Source organism: Sander vitreus, chromosome 20 (assembly GCF_031162955.1).
Source record: "Sander vitreus isolate 19-12246 chromosome 20, sanVit1, whole genome shotgun sequence".
Taxonomy (NCBI): domain Eukaryota; kingdom Metazoa; phylum Chordata; class Actinopteri; order Perciformes; family Percidae; genus Sander; species Sander vitreus.
Window position 1 is genome coordinate 8,639,391 of NC_135874.1, and position 18,728 is coordinate 8,658,118.

Sequence of the window (18,728 nt, forward strand, 5' to 3'; positions counted from 1 at the left end):
TTCCTCCTGCGCCGGAGAATGTCTTTTATATAATGACATACAGTATATTTGTGCACAAGGGAAAGGAATCAGAGTATTGTTTGTGTTTGATTTAGTTAGGATTCCTCACTGAAACTCTTCTCCACAACCTCCTCCCACTCCTCTGCTTGTACGATACTGTAAAATAGCTCCAGCTTCCTTCCAATGCTACTCTTTGCATGCTTAACAGTGAAAACAAAGAATCAACTACTGAGTAAAAAGCTGCCTACCACTTACCGTCACACGCCATCTATCTTGTGAAGATTTTAACCCAGCAGTGACCTCATTACTTTTTGAATCTAAATATTTTCTTTCACTATTCCTCCTCCCACCTGATGTATGTCTAGTTTTCTGCGCTTCCTGCACTGATTTGGGATGGTTGTGTTGCTGGAATATGATAGACTGCATTTTTTAATCAGTGCAACTAGCTGACATAATGCACAAAAGAAATAACCAGAAAAATAAACAAAGGGGAATAGACTTTGCTGTGTTTTAACACGCTTGTAGGAAACAAAACATGAGTTGAAAGGCAGTCATAGCCTCTAATAAGACATGGCTGCACACATGGACAAAGAAATAAAATCACATTGCCAAATATTTTGATAGATTTTGATAGATGATGAATATGGGAGCATATGGAGATTGAATGGGCACATTGCTTTGTAGATATATAAAGTGTGCTGTTTGATGCAGATCTTGCAGATACTGTACCTGCGCTAGCCTCACAGAGCAGCTATGATGACTCATCCTGAAGGCAGACAGCGTTCAGTCAGTCAGTCGCCTTAATGTTTCCTCTCTGTCCCTCTGTGCATAGCGAGGGATGACTGAGCCTTGTCTGTGTTGGAGATCATTCGACTATACCACCAAGCAAAGCCTTCCGGTCACTTCTCTCTTGTGTGTAAATGGCATGTGCTGCCATGCCTGTCAGCATGGTCAATATATCACCACTGAAATCAGTGCTGTCAGACTCATGCTTATAACGCTGTGCTTCGTCCGGAAAACTCCCTCTTTTTCTCTGAGAATTCGTGGGGCCATTTATCGATGAAGGTGGAAATGGAAAGAATTTCAGGGTGCAGCATTCATGTGTTTGTTAATGTGATAGCTGTATGCTGTCAAACAGGGGCGTGCAGTTTCTACGTCGCCATGAATCAATCTTTGAATCCTCCCTCTTTCAACTCTTTATTTCAGGCTCACAGATTTCAAGATATTTCAAGCTTTCAAAGAACAGAACGCTGTTGTGCAGACTTTTAATATATACTTGTAAAATATAGAGTAATTATTTAAACAAAATAATTATTGTAATACCATAAGTTATACGCTAACGGGCTTCAGCGAAAGGGAGGAACAGACACTAAACAGTGCTGCTGGTTTTAAAAGATGATCAGATTTCTTCTCATGTTTCTTTTTTAATTATTATTGCACATAGTTGGTGTGACGTTGTAGTACTAGTGTTACCTTCCAGGTGAGATTTTCTTTGTCACTTTTTAAAGTGGCCTACTCATAGAAAGGTGTATAGTAAAAGGTATTTATAGTAGCTTGCAGGGTATCTGACCTTACAGATACCCATAGGCCAATAACAACAAACCCAGCTGTTTTATTTTATTTTGAAAGGTGAGATGAAAACTTATGAAAGCTTTGGTGTGCACTGGGACACTTCTCATATCATAACATCGGATTACTTGTTAGTAACTTATAAATACTTGACAGAAATTATTTATCGTGACATTTGCTAATTTGCCCATCCATCATTTCACTTCAATTGTCAGGATTTTTTTAATGGTTGATATGTAATGTATGTCATGGTTTTGAAATGTAACTGTACAGTCTCAAGGAAAGAATGTAACAAGTGGGAGTTTTGCATTGTATATAACTGTAATTATTTATGCTTATTCTATCATGTGTATCATATCAATGCCTTGTACAGTGTTTTTTCTTCTTTTTTGTTTTTAAATTATTTTGTATTTTATTTTTATAAACTGGTTATAAATAAAATACTCATTCCGCATGCAGACAGAATCTTGTGAAAGGTTTCTGTTTTAATCCTGATTTTTTTCAATTCACTGGACTGTTGTTTTGTTTAACATCTTCAATAAAAAAAAATAATAAATCCGACGTCACAGACTGAACAAAAAGTAAGGGAATTAAATATCAGATTAAGATTCAAAATGAATACAAAAGATACAATCAAAATACCACGTAACACTGGCAAAAAAGAAGAAAATAAATGAAATTTGTGGAAGATTTAAAAACGTTTCATTTATGTATGTGGAATTAGATCAAATTAATTGTATCTTTTGGAGTAGGAAGATTGCAGTGAAAGTAAGTAACAGTGTCTTTACAGTAAGTGAATATGCTGTTATTTAAATCACCTAAATATTCCTCAAGCAGGGTCGTCAAACTACCGGCCTGCGGGCCAATCTGGCCCCCCAAAATGTTTTGTGGTAAGTCCAGGGGTGTCGGACTGGGGGGAAATGTGAGGAGGGCCCAAAAAGATGCTAGAATGAATAGCTGTGGATGCGGGGAGGGGCCCATAGAAAATGCCTTTCTACAGGGCCCAGAATTTTGTGCTATGCCCCTGGGTAAATCCGCCCCACAAATCATTTATTTTTTTAATCTCTACTGATCTTTCCCATTTTTTTTATTTTATAGATTACTAAGCAAGCAACACAAAATAATGCATGAAATACAACTTGTATTTTATGCATTTATTTTGTTTTTTTGAAGCACAGTCAGAGAGCATTTTCCCCATGAAGTTAAATGTGACTGCTACCTAACTTATCTGCAATGGCAAATACAACCTCAGCAGCGTTACACTACTAAAATAATGAAGGGCAAAATGACAGGTAAGAGCGAGAAGATAGGGAAAGAGGTTGCTTCAGAGATACACCACCATTTGGAATCGCCTGCCACAAATGCTTGATTGGGTACAGTCAGATGGCTGAGAGGACTACTCTATATTTTCTATATTTTGTATGTTTTTTTCTAAAAAAGCAATGTTTTTAACATGGAGAACAAAACACTGTACAATGGTTCAACAATGGTTCAACCAGACTGATAATTGAAAGGACAAAAAATCAAAGATACCTGTGAGCAGCAGTTAAGATTTAATTGGTTAATTAATTAAAGAAATTGGAGGCTTGTCATCAAAATGTGTTCAGATTTAAATAGGAAAGGGTTCCTGTTTCAGTATCAATACAAGCTGGAATTAACAGGTGTGTTGCTTTAGCTGTAAATAATCAACTGTAAATAATACATTTGGTGTCTGAATGGTACTGTTGTTTTAATCTTTTGTTAAAATACCCATTATTGGAGGAAAGACGAAAAACATCAATATAACAGGTGATTCCAAACTTTTAGATTAAAGGTGCTGTAGGTAGGATTGCAAAGATCAAGGACTTATTTGAACAATTGGAAAAATTGAACATTGACAACTTCTCAGTCCCTCCCCCCCATTTTCTGCTAAAGCCCAAAACGGTCTCCTAAGCCCCTCCCCCCACAAGGGAGAATGAATGCGTGTGCATGAGCAGTGATTGACACGCAGTTAGACCCCCCGGCCCTGATTGGTGCATCTGAACAGGGAGCTGTGGATTTTTGCAAATCACACTACAGGCTGTAGGTGGTGCCAGAGGAGCCAGATTTTATTTTTTATTACCTGCTTCATGTAGTTCTACTCAAACATAGGGTCAGTTTTCAGCAAATATGACAGAAAGTCTTACCTACTGCACCTTTAAATTGGTGGTAAAAAAAAAAAAAAACCTAACTATTCAAGAGGTAGAACCCCCCCCCTGTAGGAGAGAACAACCTGGCCAGTGGTCCCCATATGTTTTGAGTTTCAGACATTTCACTTCAGTCAAAGGATCGTGGACTGTCAGCTTGTGTCAGCTGCACACGTATTTGGCATACGTCATACGCATTACGCGCCTGCGTATACGCTGACCCCGCCCCCGTCCCCTGTAGCTCCCGTAGCTCCTCACCAGAATGGCGGCTCTTTTGGAATCTCTTCTGTTGCAGAAAGTTGATATCAAAACGGCCTTGGACTGGCTAAAGAATGCTGAGGTAGGTGCGAAAAGATTATAAACCACACGAGTGAGACGTCTTATACGCGCTTGCCCTTGTATAATGTGTTTTATAAGATGACATAGCTCACCACTGATTGTAAACAAAACTTTTAACGTTAGCTGGAGAGCTAGCGAGCTAGGTTAGCTGTAGCCTGGACTGGCAGGGACGCTACGTTGTCAAATGTAGCGTTAAAACACAGCTTACCATAGCTGTTTGCTACAGTTATTATTATTACTATCTGAAGAGGGCTGTGCAGTTTTGCGAATGTTTGTCAGCGCGTTGTTAGCTAGTTAGGTTAACAGGCTATCTTCTGCAGAAATGTCCTGAAGCTGTCCAGCAAAACATTTATTGACATAGTTACTCTCTAGCTTGGGTTCATCTTGCATTAAATAGCGTTGATCATCTGAGTCCTTTCAGCTTTATAAATTCCTATATTTGTAACCGTTAATTCTTTAGTTATGTCTCTTTTCAACAGGAAGGTGACCGACTGGCATTCAGTGAACTTGGGGTGACAGTTCACAAACAAGAATTTGTCCCATTTCTTTTAAACTTTTTGAGAGAGCAGAGCAGTCAAGCACTTACCCATGGTCCTGCCACGCCAGCCAAGACCCCCAGCCGCCCCAGACCTGCTGTACAGACTCAGGGCTTCAGTGACAGGAGAGGTTGCAGGTCTGCTGGTAGTGGAGCTGGTTCTCGGAGTGCCAGCCGGGTCCAGCTGTTTTCTCCTGCTTCCTCAGTGTCACCTGGATCTGAGTGGGATGCTGCTGGTCAGTCAGGGTCCCAGTCTGCCTTCAACAGCCCCTCCTTTCCTACAGGATGGAGCCCTGCCTCCAGGCCTTCAGGCTCGGAGCGCCGGCCTGGCCAGAGGATCAGTCTTGGGGACTACATGGTTTCTCCTCCTGACCTCCACAACAGCCCCAACTCCCAGTCACAGAAGGGCCGCAGGAGAAGTGGTGGCAGCATGGCAGTGGGGGGACAAGGGAAACATGGAGGATGGCGTGGAGGACATCACAGTGATGAGTTTGGACGTTGGGAAAGCGGGGGGAGGAGGTCAGGTAGAGGAGGAGGAGGAGGAGGAGGAGGGAACAGTAGGATAAGCGAGCAGGTGTCGCCTCCATCTGTGGGGCAGCTCAACTTCAACAACTTGGAAGACTTCCCTCCTGTTGGGTCATCACCCATTTCACCTGCGTGAGTCCACACAACTCTTAGTTTAACAAAAGTCAACACTGATTCTGTCATTGATTTTTAGATTTGTCTAACAGTTTTCATTATCCTTCAGGGCATCCAAACCATCTAGAAGAATAAACCCAACACCAGTCGGTGCAGAGCGGCCACACTCCAAACCAAAGACCTGCTTCACCTCCACCCCATTTAGTGAATCTTCTGGTCCCTCATTAGTTGTGGAGGCGCTTGAGGGCTCAACGACAGTGGGCAGTCCTCTAAGCCTGCAGGAAGAGAGGGAGCTACTAAAGAGGGAAAAGTAAGTGCACATGGAGAATAATTCTACTTATTCTCACACAAAAGTGGCTCCCTTTACTATACCTGTTTGTGGAGTGAAAGAAAAGGTCACACTACAATTGCATATGTTAACTTTTGACCTGGCCAGTGGTACATGCCTTTTACTGTTTGCCATTCTACATTGTAGATGGGTAACGCCTTGCTGTATTCCACATGGATTTGTAGAAATGTAAACTATATTTTGTAATTAATATTTTATACCCTCATTATGATAATGGTATTCTTTAACATATTTCTACATATATGAAGTAATAAGAATATCTAATTTCTTTATTTTCTCATTTTTTATTAATAATAGCCTCTGCTGTTGTTGGCTCCTCTGCAGCATCACTTGCTCTTCACCCCAGTTGATCTCTGCTGTTTCACAATCAGAAATGTCTTGTTTTTAGGACCAAGCGAGCTCAGCAGGTCGGCTCTCCTCTACCGTCCTCTCTGGACCCTTGCACCCCCACCAAGTCTGGTCATAGGATGGGATCTAAAGTTACACCCGATCTGCAGACACCCTGTCCTGAACCATCTAAAGTCACCTTCTCTTTGGAACTGGATCTCCTGGCAGAGCTGTACTGTACCTGCATTTCTGGTAAGTGACCACAAGGTGGTGCTTATGTGCTATGTGAACAAAAGTTTAAAGTGCTCATATTATCCTCATTTTCAGGTTCATAATTGTATTTAGAGGTTGTACCAGAATAGGTTTATGTGGTTTAATTTTCAGAAAACACCATATATTTGTTGTACTGCACATTGCTGCAGCTCCTCTTTTCACCCTGTATGTTGAGCTCTCTGTTTTAGCTACAGAGTGAGGCATCTCACTTCTGTTCCATCTTTGTTGGGAGTCGCACATGCGCAGTAAGTACTGCTAGCTAGTCAGTTGCAGAGCATGAGGGAGTGCCATGCTAGCAGCTAGGTGAGCATTATAACGTGTGTTACAAAGTGACGCACGTTTGTCAGGGAAGTAAAGGCTGGACTACAACAGAGCTGTTTGGAGCAGATTGTGAACAGTGTTTTCTGTTGGAGATGGTAAGTCCCTTTCGGGTGGACTTTGGGCTTTTTCACTTAGTAAACTTATAACATGCACAAAAAAGATGTATGACACAATAAATGAAAGGGGAAAAGACAAAAAGCATAATATAAGCACTTTAAATTAAATGCATTTTGAAATATCACTTCTTAAGATAATTTCACAGAGAGTAAAGCAAAAATAAATCAAACAAAGTAAATAATCAAGCAGTCAGACCTAAAACATAAACATAATAATATATTTGGAGTTAACATGGCTTTAAGAGTAAGTAGACAAATGTATGTAAGAAGTTATTTTAAATATCTCCAAACTTTAAGAAAATGGGTTTGTTTTTGTTATCATGTCTTACAGAAAACCTTGTGCCAAACATTTTCCTGGAGCTTTTCTTTGTGGTGCAGTTGCTAACGTCTCGGTCTCCTCACAATCATGATGATGAACAGGAAAGTTTGTGTGCGGTGAATTCAGGTGTGTAATTAGTTTGTATGTCTCTTTAGTCCTATAACATAAAAAAAAATAAAAAATTAGGATTTTTCAACTTTCGTTTTAAATTGGAAATGGGATTGAGCCCCTTCTTTTCACATTTTCAGACGTTCTGGAGAGATGTTACCTGAGACAAATTCACAACTGTGTGTATTTTGCAGTGAAGGTTCTGGAGAATCAGTTTCAGTGAGTAGCTTTATATCTCGTGTCACGGGTTTTCCCTGATTTTCTCCTCTTTACTAAGAAGAATATATAAACACAGCTACCTAATAAAGTGATACTGCTGAGTTAATTCCTAGCTATGTTTTCTTGTCAGGTTGGTAGCTCATTTGGACAAGTGTACCTTGCGTCTGCTGGCAGAGAATGAAAGGGTGGTGTCTTTCTCTCCGGAGCTCAGGGACCATCTGACTCAGGCACAGGACGGAAGCACAGCCAAGGTAACAAACATGTACTGTATTGTACTGCTATAAATGCTTATTAATCCCTGAGTGTTATCGAATATAATTAAATATTGGTAGCAATACACCATGTCGTTTAATAAATATATCGTAGATTCCACTTCCTTCACTTATTACAACATTTGTTTTAAGTCAGCACTAAAATGTTTGTAATCTACTCTCTACCATATTACGTCTTGTTTGGTTAATAGGTTTTTATCACTCCATCTATTCCAGCTCTCTCCTTCAGTTTCCACTTTCATCCACTCAGTCCCATTCCAGCCTGCTACTGACAACCGGTCCAACTTCGGGAGTGACAAGGCCTTCCACACCTTTAAAAAACAAAGGTATACAACAGTTTCTTTTTTTTTTTTTGCATAGCTGCCCTCTTGCTTCATGTCCAGTAAAAACTACCTGTATGAAAGTTGACGTGTGTAGCAGATGGAGTAAAACTTCTAGATTCAAGGTTCATGATTACAAACTGCACTTCAAGAAACTGCTGAATTAGGCTTCATCATCACTTTTGCATTTGATGTTTTTGCTATTTTCTCAGAGATATTTTTTATGAGGTGTTACGAGAATGGGAGGACTTTCACAAGGAACCGGGGTGGAACTTTGATGCTGCTCTTGGCAGTAGGATAAGGCAAGTCCAATTTAACTTTTACATTTTTTTAGCTTGTGGATCAGGTGTAATTTAAATATCAACATAGTTTCTATCTAATCCACCTGTCTGGCCTACTTTTGTTCTATGCACTTCATTGTCCCGTTTTCTTTTTTAGAGGAATGATGAGTCAACTAACCTCTGCAGGAAACCATTCCCATTTTGCTCGTCTGTTCCTGAAGCAGCTTGTTCAGGTAGACTGTGACACCTCATCCACACCTACGCTATAGATCTGAACAAATACTTTGTATTCATGTCATATGGACTTTTATCGACCGTGATAACATTTCTCCTTTAAACAGAAGAGTGGCATATTTCACACAGTTGGCACAATAAATCTGCCTATGTTTTTTTTTTTTTTTCTCCAGATGTGTAAAGGCCCCAGTGTGAACAGCTCTCCTGGGGATACTCCCGATGCTGACCTGCTAGGCATGCTGGGAGCTGACAGCCTGGGGCGTCTGAAGCGTCTTGAGGAGCGTCTCATTCAACCTCATGGAGTTGTTGGCCCCTGCCCTCCTCCATCCTTCCCTGGTCACCAGGAGTTCTTCAGGGGTTTCCTGCAGACAGCTAGCTGGTAAGCACATACCACCAATTACAATATTTCATGTAAAAAAATATAAAATTGACACCTAGCATTAAAACATTACATTTATTTCAGAGCTACCTAACCTGACAAGCCAGTTAGGGTCCAATCTCACGTTTTATAAAAGGTGTGGCTATGTTGTAAGATGTTTTTTTTTTTTTATCCCCTAATTATTAATAATCCAAATTTGCATTCATAATATCCAATTATGTCCTTTTCATAATAGCATTACTTTTACTTTCTAAGTTTTTCATGTCCCTTTTTAACCAAATTAAACATTTTCTTTGACAAAAGCTAAAAGCTTTTAGTGTCTGCTGTCTGTCTGTGATCTAACATGTTTTCCATATTGTTTACCAGCTGCCAGCTAAACCAGCACTTGCAGGACAGCCTGTGTCAGCAGCTCCTCCAGCTGGACGAGGTGTCCATCCTGAGCCCTCCTGCTTCCATCGGGGAGGTAGAGGAGGAGGGCGATGGGGACATGGAGCAGCAGGTATACTCTCAGAGCCAGACAAAGGGGTGTTATTGCAATGTCAGTGTCACTGATTTTTGCTTCAAGTGCCGTGTCAGTTTGGATCAAGCTAGTTTTACAGTAGGCAAAAGATGTTAGCATGGATAGTCTGTCAAATCACAACATGTCAGATTCAGAAAAGGCAAATGTGACCGACATGCTGTTAATCTTATACTGTAAACCTTTGTCTCTCCGTTCATCCACCTCATCAGGATGAGAAGCAGCGGTTCACCTCCATTCTGCTCCTCGCTCGTCTTCTGGCTAAGTTTCTGGGACTGATTTCCTTTCTGCCTTACCAAACATCTGAGAGACCATCCAGAGAGATACAGGAGACTGCATTGGCCCTGCGCAGCAAGGTGAGGGGTTAAAAAAAACGTATAAACTACTTATTGTGTAAAAGGCAAACTAAAGGATAGTTTTCCTCCAAGTTGTATCTCAATAAGGATATCCATGTTTGCTGCAAGGCATTTCATTTCATAAAAACAATCTCTTGACCCCTCAGAGTGTTCCATTGCTGGATGTGTGTGCTGTGCTGAGTAATAGTATGAAAAGGAGGCGCACCATCCTGACTGTGCCCTGGCTGGTGGAGTTCCTCTCCATGCTGGACTTTATTGGTCCTCTGCTGCTCTGCTATAGAACTGCATTGGGCAAACTGCTTCTCCTGTACAGGTCTGTCTCCATTTCTGACAGTTTTGTTAAAGAAGGGACAGCCATTGTAAAATGTCAAATAAACATACTTTTGGTGGTACAAACAGTTCACTTACATACAGAAGAACTCCACTAATACCTTTCTATGCCTATTCTTCACTTAATGTGGCAAGTAACCCTTTTCTGATTCTGATTGATTCTGATTAATAGTGTTGATTATCTTATAAGCTCCAGTTAAACAGCTTGAGGTTGTTTTTTTCCCCTTTTAGAATGTGAAAATATAAAGTATATCTTTTTAATAGACTTTCACACTGAAAATAACTAACCTGACCTTGTCTAAAGAACCTTATATAAACAAACACTTCTTTCTTTTCTTTCTGAAAGCACTTAATTGGAAGTCGCTTTGGATAAAAGCGTCAGCTCAATGGCATGTAACGCAATGTCATGTTTTTATTTCTTTTTGTTGTTTGTTCTTGTTCCCTTCTTAAAAATATTATGTTAAATATCACGTTTGTTTGCATATAGGAGAATGTTGCTGGGCAGATGTGGAGAAGTGTGTTACCTGAACAAGCTACTAATAGTGTCTGTGTTGGGTTGGCTTTTCCAGGTGAGACATGACTGGTTAATATTATTTGTTTTTGTATATAATGAATAGTAGAACACGACTGGTTCCAATTCAAAAACCTACAGAGCTAATTTTTGTGTTTCTCTGAAAGTCACATTTATTTTTACATACAGTGGTGCTCATAAGTTTATGAACCCATGCTAAAGTTGAATAAAAAGAGGAGTAAAAAAATCTTTTTTGGAAATTGATCTTAATGCCTTAATTAAAAAAATTAGGAAAAATCCAACCTTTAAAGACACCAATTTTCTTTGTGAATGAATAATGTATCGTAAATAAGTAAATGTTCTTCCTTAACATACAGGGGGAATAACTAAGTACACCCCTATGTTAAATTCCCATAGAGGCAGGCAGATTTTTTATTTTTAAAGGCCAGTTATTTCATGGATCCAGGATACTATGCATCCTGATAAAGTTCCCTTGGCCTTTGGAATTAAAATAGCCCCACGTCATCACATACCCTTCACCATACCTAGAGATTGGCATGGTTTTATTTCAGTTAGCCTAATAGCTGGTTTGATTTGCATTGAGAGATGATTTTATGGAAAGTACCCCAAAAGTAAAGTAAACTTGATGTTTGTTTTTTTTAAAAACTTGTGTAGATCCCAGTAATTCCTGAGGACATTTTCTTCACCAATGAGTTCACTGAGGTGGCCAAGCTGGAGGAGGACATCACGAGTGCTGCAGGGCTCGTAAGTGAAATATTTATTCAAGTAGCTATTTGTCCATGAATTGACCACTGCTGGTTTTTCATTTATACTGAGATTTCTCTTGTCATTTTGTAGGACTGCATTCCCCTGGTGGATCAGCAGCTTCTCTATACATGTTGTCCGTTTCTTGGTGAGTAGAACATGAAAAGATGTCTTTTATGCCCCCTCAGGGATTAAGGGCACATTTTTAAGTGTGGGTACATTGTTTTGTATAGAAGATGTAAAAGGTTGTTAATCAGGAGCCTGACATCTTAGGTCACATTTAGTCTATATATGTTCACCACAAATGGGCCACAAAGCAACATGCACTTGTTTAAGCTGTGTGTTGATGTTCTGCCTCGTTTTTATTGGTGTAGGTGAGTTCCGGAAGCTCCTAGCTGCCTTTGTGTCTGGAAGCACAGCCAAGAGTGGAGGAATTATCCGCAAGATCACTCCCACATCTGCCGAGCTCAGGGATACGCCAACTGCTGACCGGTCGCAGCAGAAACTACAGGTGAGTCAACGGGAGAGGAAGTGAATTGAAATGAGGATGCCATTTAATTGCCTGTGTGCAAGTATTTAAACCATTCACTTAAATGTGACAGGTGGACCTCGAGCAAGCCTTCTTTCACAACCAGCCTCCGTCGCTGCGTCGCACCGTGGAGTTTGTAGCTGAGAGAGTCGGATCCAACGCCGTTAAGCATATGAAGTTAGTTTCACGGGTGGGGGGTTGTATCTGGGAACGTCACAGAAGCAAAACAAATTTCTAAATTAAGTGTATCTTTCACATTTCTTTATTTTACTTTCATCTGCCCTCATAATAGCAGGTAATCAGCCTGTTACTTTGGTTGGCTGCCTACCTAAGAGGCTAGTGACTGCTTAACAGTCCAAATTTAACAGCACTTAGGTGGTGGCTGATGTGAATTCACCACCCTATGTAGATATATGTGTATCCAAGCACTATGTTTAACATATTCAGAATTGAGCTGTACATAATGTAAGTGATTTTTGTCTTTGTGTGTGCTTTGTGTGTTCACGTCTATTTGGGGATCCTCAACAGAGCCACACTAGTGAGTGAGTTGGTGGAGCGAGGTGAAAAGATGCTGAGAGATGGACTGAAGTCGCCAAACTCAAATCCTTCAAAACTAAATGACTCCATCTGTGCTCAGCTGTGTGTCGCAGGATTGGAGGCCCTGGCAAAAGCTACCGGGTACGACAGCTTCCTTTACAGGCAGCCAGTGTAACTGTTTCCTCCTCTAAGACCATAGATATTAATACCAGCTCATTTTTAAACAGCCTATATGCATGTGTGAGTGAATGGCCATTTGACTGTTGGACATTTTTTTTTTTTAAGTAAAAGAAAATGTTGCCCTTCTGGGTTCCTCATCCCACATCATTAGCATTCCTATTCTGTGTAGTAATCTCAATGTGGTTTTGCAGATTTTGCAGTGAGAAGAGTCCCGAGGCCATACGAATTCTGCTCCCAGATGAGACCTCCCCTGCTGTAAGTCCTGTAAAAATCACCATGCAGAAATGATATGATGTCACGTTAGAAAGATTTTTGGAATTATTTTTTAACAGGAAGAAAAAAAACCCACACACATTAGAAACTTGCATGCGTGTGTGTTTTCCCATGTTTTATTACTCACTATCTCTGCAGGTCCTGACCACATCTGAAAACATCACCAAACGTCTTGCAACAGAAAAAGCCTGCAGCTGGCTCTCCGCCAACATCACAGGTAGCTACTTAATGCAGCACGCTTGTGTTTTTGCATGTTCTAACTGTTAAAGAAAAATCATGTACATGCTAAAACATACAAACACAAACACTGATCATTTTAAAGGCCTGAGCCTTAAAGCTCTGTGTGCTACTAAGACCCTGTAACAGAACAGCATTATAGATGAAAATGGAAGTCGCTTTGCGTCAGCTAAATGACATGTAATGTAATTCTTTCTCACCATCAGCCTTGATAAGACGAGAGTGGAAGAGCAGGTATGATCGTGTGATGAAGGCTGTGGGTAGCCCAGTGGCTCCAGACTCGAGGGATGTGGAGGGTGCTATGCTTGAGCTGGTAACCGCGGAGAAGTCGACTACTCCCAAGAGGAAACAAGGCAGTGAGAGAGTGAGATCCTGCCCTCCACACTGCAACCACAGTGCTTCACTCCCCTCTGACATCATCATTGAGATGAAGGTATGCCTGCATGAGAGGAAATACAAATACATGTAGGGGGAATTGCACAGAACTTCACTTGAGTAGTTATTCTGCAAAAATAGCCCCTTTGGTTTTTTTCTTTGAGTTTTGGTGTTGACTTTTTTATTTATCTTGACATTGGGTAAAGGGATTAGGGATAAAGGGATGGGAATTATAAAAAAAAAAAAATAATAAAAATATCAAAGAATAAACCTTACTTCTCACTAAGTAAAAGTGAATGATGTCTGTCTGAACCTCTGCTTGAATTTCAATACAGGAGTTGCTTAGCATTGCAGTAGGCCCCAGGACTGATGAGGAGCTGCTGAGCGGCTCTCAGCTCAAAACGCTGCTGCAGAGAGTGGGAGACACACTGGCCTGCAGAAAGGTACATCAAACACACAAGTGCAACAAAACAGCATTTTTTGGGATTGGGATTTACTGAATTTTTTTTTTTTTTTTGCCAGTATTCATCACACTCTTCTTTTCTCATCACTTAGTTCTTAACTGTGGTGTCAGAGCAGATGCTACTGAACTCTACCGTCCTACTGGCCTGCAAACTGGGTAAGAGTGGCTGTGAATGATAGACTCTTAATTACAGGGAACTGTCTTTATGACATGCAATGTGTTTACTGTTTAGCTGTAAACGGGTTAATAGCAACATAACGTCTAGTTGATGTACTGTGTAACAGACCTGAGTGCCTGTTGTGTGCATCTGCTCAGTGTCTGCGGAGCTGCCCGTGCTGTCTCTGTCACGGTGCAGCAGAGGTGATGGGGTTGTTGTGGGTCCTGGTTCAGGATCAGAGCCTCCTGTCAGAGTGCTGCTCGAGCAGCTTGCTGAGCTGTGGGAGGGAGACTGCTGTTCTTCAGCCCCCCTCCACCTGCTCTTCACCCCACTCACTGTCACTGCTGTGCTGAAGGCCAGCGACACTGAGGTACGTCTACCACTGCTGTTATGACTGACATATTAGTATAAGGACTTTGAAAAGCGCTTTATAAATCCAAGGTGGTATTATTATTTAGGTATTATTATAAATACCTCACTACATACTATAAGGCTTTCTATAGACCCTGTAAGCATTACAGCTCAAGGATTTAAAGCAGCAGCTGCGCAAATGTCATATTACTAATTTAAAATGGAACAGAACACAACATGATTTAATCTGTGTACAAAGCATAATATATGTAACTTGAATGGTTGTAGACAGATATTTGGGACTCTTTAAAATGTGGTCTAACGTAGTTATGGCATGTTTGCACTGGATTTATTTTACAGTTTTTCTTTGAGTAGCATTTTCTTGCAACAAAGGAAGCCGCAGTTTCAGGATGAGAGATGGCTACAAATGTAGTTAAAGGAGAATTCCTGTCGATTTCAACACGTAGGTCTGTTCTTTGTAAATTTGGTGTGCTGTCAGTAGCGAGAAAAACGAAAACAATCGGTGTTGCTTACACCGTGTTATCCTCCTGCTAGAGTTAGCACCCAGGAGGCTAAAACCGGGCAAGTTTTAAACGTGCTTTTAGCCTCTTAACATGTTCGAAATGTCATTACAAGTGCCTACCCATGTGAAGTGATTCCTTGCGAGTGAACACAGTGAATCTGACTGCAATAAAAGTTGTGCTTATTCAGCTCCGTTTAGTTCCGGTGTTGAGACGGCAAGACGTGCTTAGGGACCGTCTACAAAGTACAACACCGAAAAGAGATAAAAAAATATGTATTCATTTAATGATTAAATAAGGTAGTGTCTCCAAACTTACCTCAATTATAACTTGTCTCCTACTAGTTGCACTACAGCACTTACTTTTAAAAAATAAGACCAGAGCTACGTGTTGAAATCGACCGGAATTCTCTTTTAACGTAACCCAGACCCTGACTGTTAACCTAACCTTAACCCTTCATAGCTATCTACCTGCCAACTTAAGTGTTGACGCTTGCTCACTATGCCACTTTTGTTGTAACTAGGGTTGTAGAAATGTGGTCCTGAAACTGCAGCTTCCTCTATTGCAGGAACATGTTATAGGTTTTTTTTCTCCTGAATCGTTTTTTCTGTTAACCATCAGATGACGCTAAAAATGTGCTTATTTTGTCACTTTTTGATTGTTGAGATTAGTTATTTTCATTATTTGCTGCAGATTTCGAACATTCTTTATTTGTAAGATAAGTTACATTTATTTTAGATTTGTTTGTGTCAGTTGGACTGCTGATAGTATAGAGACAGACAGGAAAGGAGGGAGAAAAACGGATGTTTGATGACATTTTTTGTTAGATTTAACCTTTTCTATGTTAGTTTCTTTCTAAAAGTTGTTTAACTCTGTCTTCTAACCTTTTGCAATGCATTTGTTTTATCTTTTTAGTGGAACAACTACCTGTTCCTGGTTAGAAAGCTGGTTGACAGAGGAGTATTGAGCGAGGAAGAGGTCATATCTCATTGGAAGAAGCTAACAAACTTGACCTTGCCAGCGGTGAGGGTTCACATCATCTTGTATTCCTTGGAAATAATTTCTTTTTACTAGCCATTTGACCTCTTATTGCTCACTTTTTTTTCTCTCAATTCTGTGTAATTTCAGGAGCTGATAGAGAATTTCCAGCTGCAGTCACAGAGTATCAAACCCCCCTTGCCGCTGGCTGAATTGCAGAGCCACATGGACATGCTGCAGGTCTCACAACAGACTGTAGATGGAGCTACATGACAACAATAATACTACCCAGCATTCCACAGCATCTTTTCTGTGATCCCCATAGTGTTTTATGTCAAATCTGTCAGTGTGTCAGGAGAGAGACAGATCTGGGTGACTTCTTGTTGTTGACCATGTTTAGATTTTTGCCACTGCACAGCCCATCAAAGCTGTTCCACAGTCTGTCTCTGCACATGCTTTGCAAGCTTAAGACTTTTGTTGCTAGGGGACCACACCACCTCACACCTTTAGGTCTGTAAACTTTCCTGCATCGAACCTGGTAGTGATTGTGTCTGAAGGGAAATACTAGTACAGTAGATGAAACATTTCAAACATTCAAGAAGACCACAGCAGAGAATTGGCAAAGACAGAAGGGTCAACATCCCACTGCCAAGGATTCAAACTGAGAAACTTCAGTGTTATCCTAAAGACCTTGACTTGTGAAAACATACTATTATGTTCCCAATTTTTTTACATGTAAGATTCCAGCACACAAGCCATAGTTTGTCAAGAAACACTTCTTACTAAAAATGGACTGAACAATTAGATATTCTTTGTTGGTTTTTAGACTCAGAGAAAATAAAATGTCTTTATTTTAGTATAGCACTTTCACACATTGCCTTTGACTGCCACTACTAGTGATCACATGTTTTATTTCATAAATGCAAGACTGCATTTGTGATTGTTTTTAGTTCATGTTGAACGAGCGCTGTATTCCCTGCTGCTTTTTTAAATTGAAATATTTTTTATGTTGCCACAAAAATATTAATAAAGATGTATTCTGGTTTTCAATGATTATTGTCTGTTGTGTTATTGTTGTCATACAGATTTTATTACTTCATAATGGCTAGAAAGATTGTTATGCAAGCTAGCCATCAGTCCACGTTTTCACAGGATTTCCACTTGAGTCATCAACCTGGTAATAAAGATGATATTGTATTTAAAAAGTAGGACAATATTTAGATGTATTTATGTACCTCATGTGTAACGTTAGAGTAAACGTCAGTATGAAATAAAGTTTCATAGCTTAGTCAGTCAATTGAATACAAATGAGACCACCATCTCAATTATACTTTGCTTTTATAACTTATTATGACCAAGATTAAGTTCATGTGATGGACGGATCTTTCTTTAGATTTTTTTTGTTTTTGTTTCATTTGGTTTTACTACCTCATGACAAAGATAATAATATAATACAGCAGTCCATTACAAAACACTACTCCGTTTACCTCTTTGTGTAATGAGGCTGCTGTTACATTAACACATCTGCTAATTCACAAAAGAGTTTTACTGAAGGGAAAAAGTACTTTTAGTACTAGTAAAAGGCACTTTAGTTCTCGGGCCCTAATACTAATCTTTACAAAAACAATAGTTTCTTCGCACTTTCAGTCGTACTCGGGCCCTATACATATTTGAATATGATGTAGTAGTAGGAGGAGGAGTATCCAGCAGCATCTCCCCTCCCTTTCTGTCCAGCAGGAAGTTTAACTTCTTCAGTTGGGAGTTGTTGAGACGGGGCGGGCGGTTAAACCGTAGGATTGAACCAACAACCAGCCTGTAGAGAATGACTTGAACAACGGATGGCAGGACAGTTTCCTCCCGGTCTCAAAGCTTTATCGGACTAGCTAATATGCAAGAAGACTCAAAATGCTCAGACGGGAACCGGTATTTTACACCAGCTCCGAGTTAGTCAACTGTTGAGTTGTGTTCGTAAAGGCATTATGGCAAACGTTAAAGTTGCCATTCGAGTCCGTCCTCTCACCGCAAGGTAAGTTATAACGTTAGCTAATCTTATCTAACAGTTAGTTAAGGTAGTGCTTATTAAACGATTTAATACTTGGACATTATAAGAGCTAACTTTATTGTAGTTTCCTCCACATTTCACTTCATATCAGAACTGTTGTTGCGAGTCATGGGACTTTGGCTGCTGCTTGATGCTAAATACATACAAAACAGTATGCTTCTCATGTTGCCTTTTGTATTAACTTTAGCACTAAGTTGCTTTAACGTTACCGAAGTCATAACAGAAACGAACGTCAAGTTAGCTAGCTAAAAACTCTGCAGTGGTGCACATGGTGGATGATGACAACTGTGGCTGTCAGTAGTGTTGTCTGACTAAGCAGCTTGTTTGTAGTCTAAGTGTGTGTGGTGCTGAGTAATGTACATAAAACGTGAGCTAGTTAAGGTTTAAATTGTCTCACTGCAGCCAATTATCTTAACACAACAGCTATTACGGTAATAGGGTGTATAATTAGACATTAATTCATGTATTCAAAACACCGTTGCTATCTCTATGTGTGACTGCCTCTATTAAAGTAAATAAATGAAACACCAGAGCCTAGTTTTTATCTCAAGATTTCAAGAAACCCCAAGTATTCACCCCTTAACAGCCAGTTTTCACTTCTTTTTTTTTTCCAATTAGCTTTAATTAGCTACTAATGTTGATTAATCAATGAGTCGATCAGATAACAAAAGATTGAATTATTAGTATTAATTTCAGGCATACATCCTAAACGATTGCTGGGGCCTGCTTCTCAGATGTGATGAGCTGCTATATTTCTACGTTATATGATGTAGTAAACTGAATACCTGTGGGTTTTGTATGGGTGGTCGGACAAAACAAGC

At 40.0% G+C, this 18,728-nt stretch overlaps 2 protein-coding genes across 3 annotated transcripts in view; both read left to right on the forward strand.

Annotated features, from left to right (window-relative positions):
- Positions 1 to 3,970: 3,970 nt before the first annotated feature.
- Positions 3,971 to 16,899, forward strand: cdan1 (codanin 1). Of its 2 annotated transcripts, none has more exons than XM_078277465.1 (28): positions 3,971 to 4,074; positions 4,553 to 5,265; positions 5,357 to 5,557; positions 5,985 to 6,175; positions 6,965 to 7,078; positions 7,201 to 7,279; positions 7,410 to 7,530; positions 7,768 to 7,877; positions 8,084 to 8,173; positions 8,310 to 8,385; positions 8,560 to 8,765; positions 9,132 to 9,264; positions 9,495 to 9,638; positions 9,785 to 9,951; positions 10,456 to 10,537; positions 11,155 to 11,244; positions 11,338 to 11,392; positions 11,619 to 11,755; positions 11,847 to 11,950; positions 12,302 to 12,451; positions 12,682 to 12,745; positions 12,902 to 12,980; positions 13,207 to 13,433; positions 13,711 to 13,818; positions 13,931 to 13,994; positions 14,154 to 14,365; positions 15,783 to 15,896; positions 15,996 to 16,899. In XM_078277465.1, exons 1-28 carry the CDS (start codon positions 3,997 to 3,999, stop codon positions 16,116 to 16,118), a joined length of 4,032 nt encoding a protein of 1,343 aa, XP_078133591.1. In that variant the 5' UTR covers positions 3,971 to 3,996; the 3' UTR covers positions 16,119 to 16,899. The 2 variants fall into 2 exon arrangements, with proteins under 2 accessions (XP_078133591.1, XP_078133592.1); XM_078277466.1 differs by having other exon boundaries at positions 15,783 to 15,890.
- Positions 16,900 to 17,612: 713 nt separating this feature from the next.
- The window catches only part of stard9 (StAR-related lipid transfer (START) domain containing 9), a 44,825-nt gene continuing 43,709 nt past the window's right edge, over positions 17,613 to 18,728 (forward strand). The window contains exon 1 of the mRNA XM_078276784.1: positions 17,613 to 17,871. Within this exon, the coding sequence (XP_078132910.1) occupies positions 17,825 to 17,871 (47 nt within the window). The 5' untranslated portion in view covers positions 17,613 to 17,824. The remainder of the gene's footprint in view (positions 17,872 to 18,728) is intronic.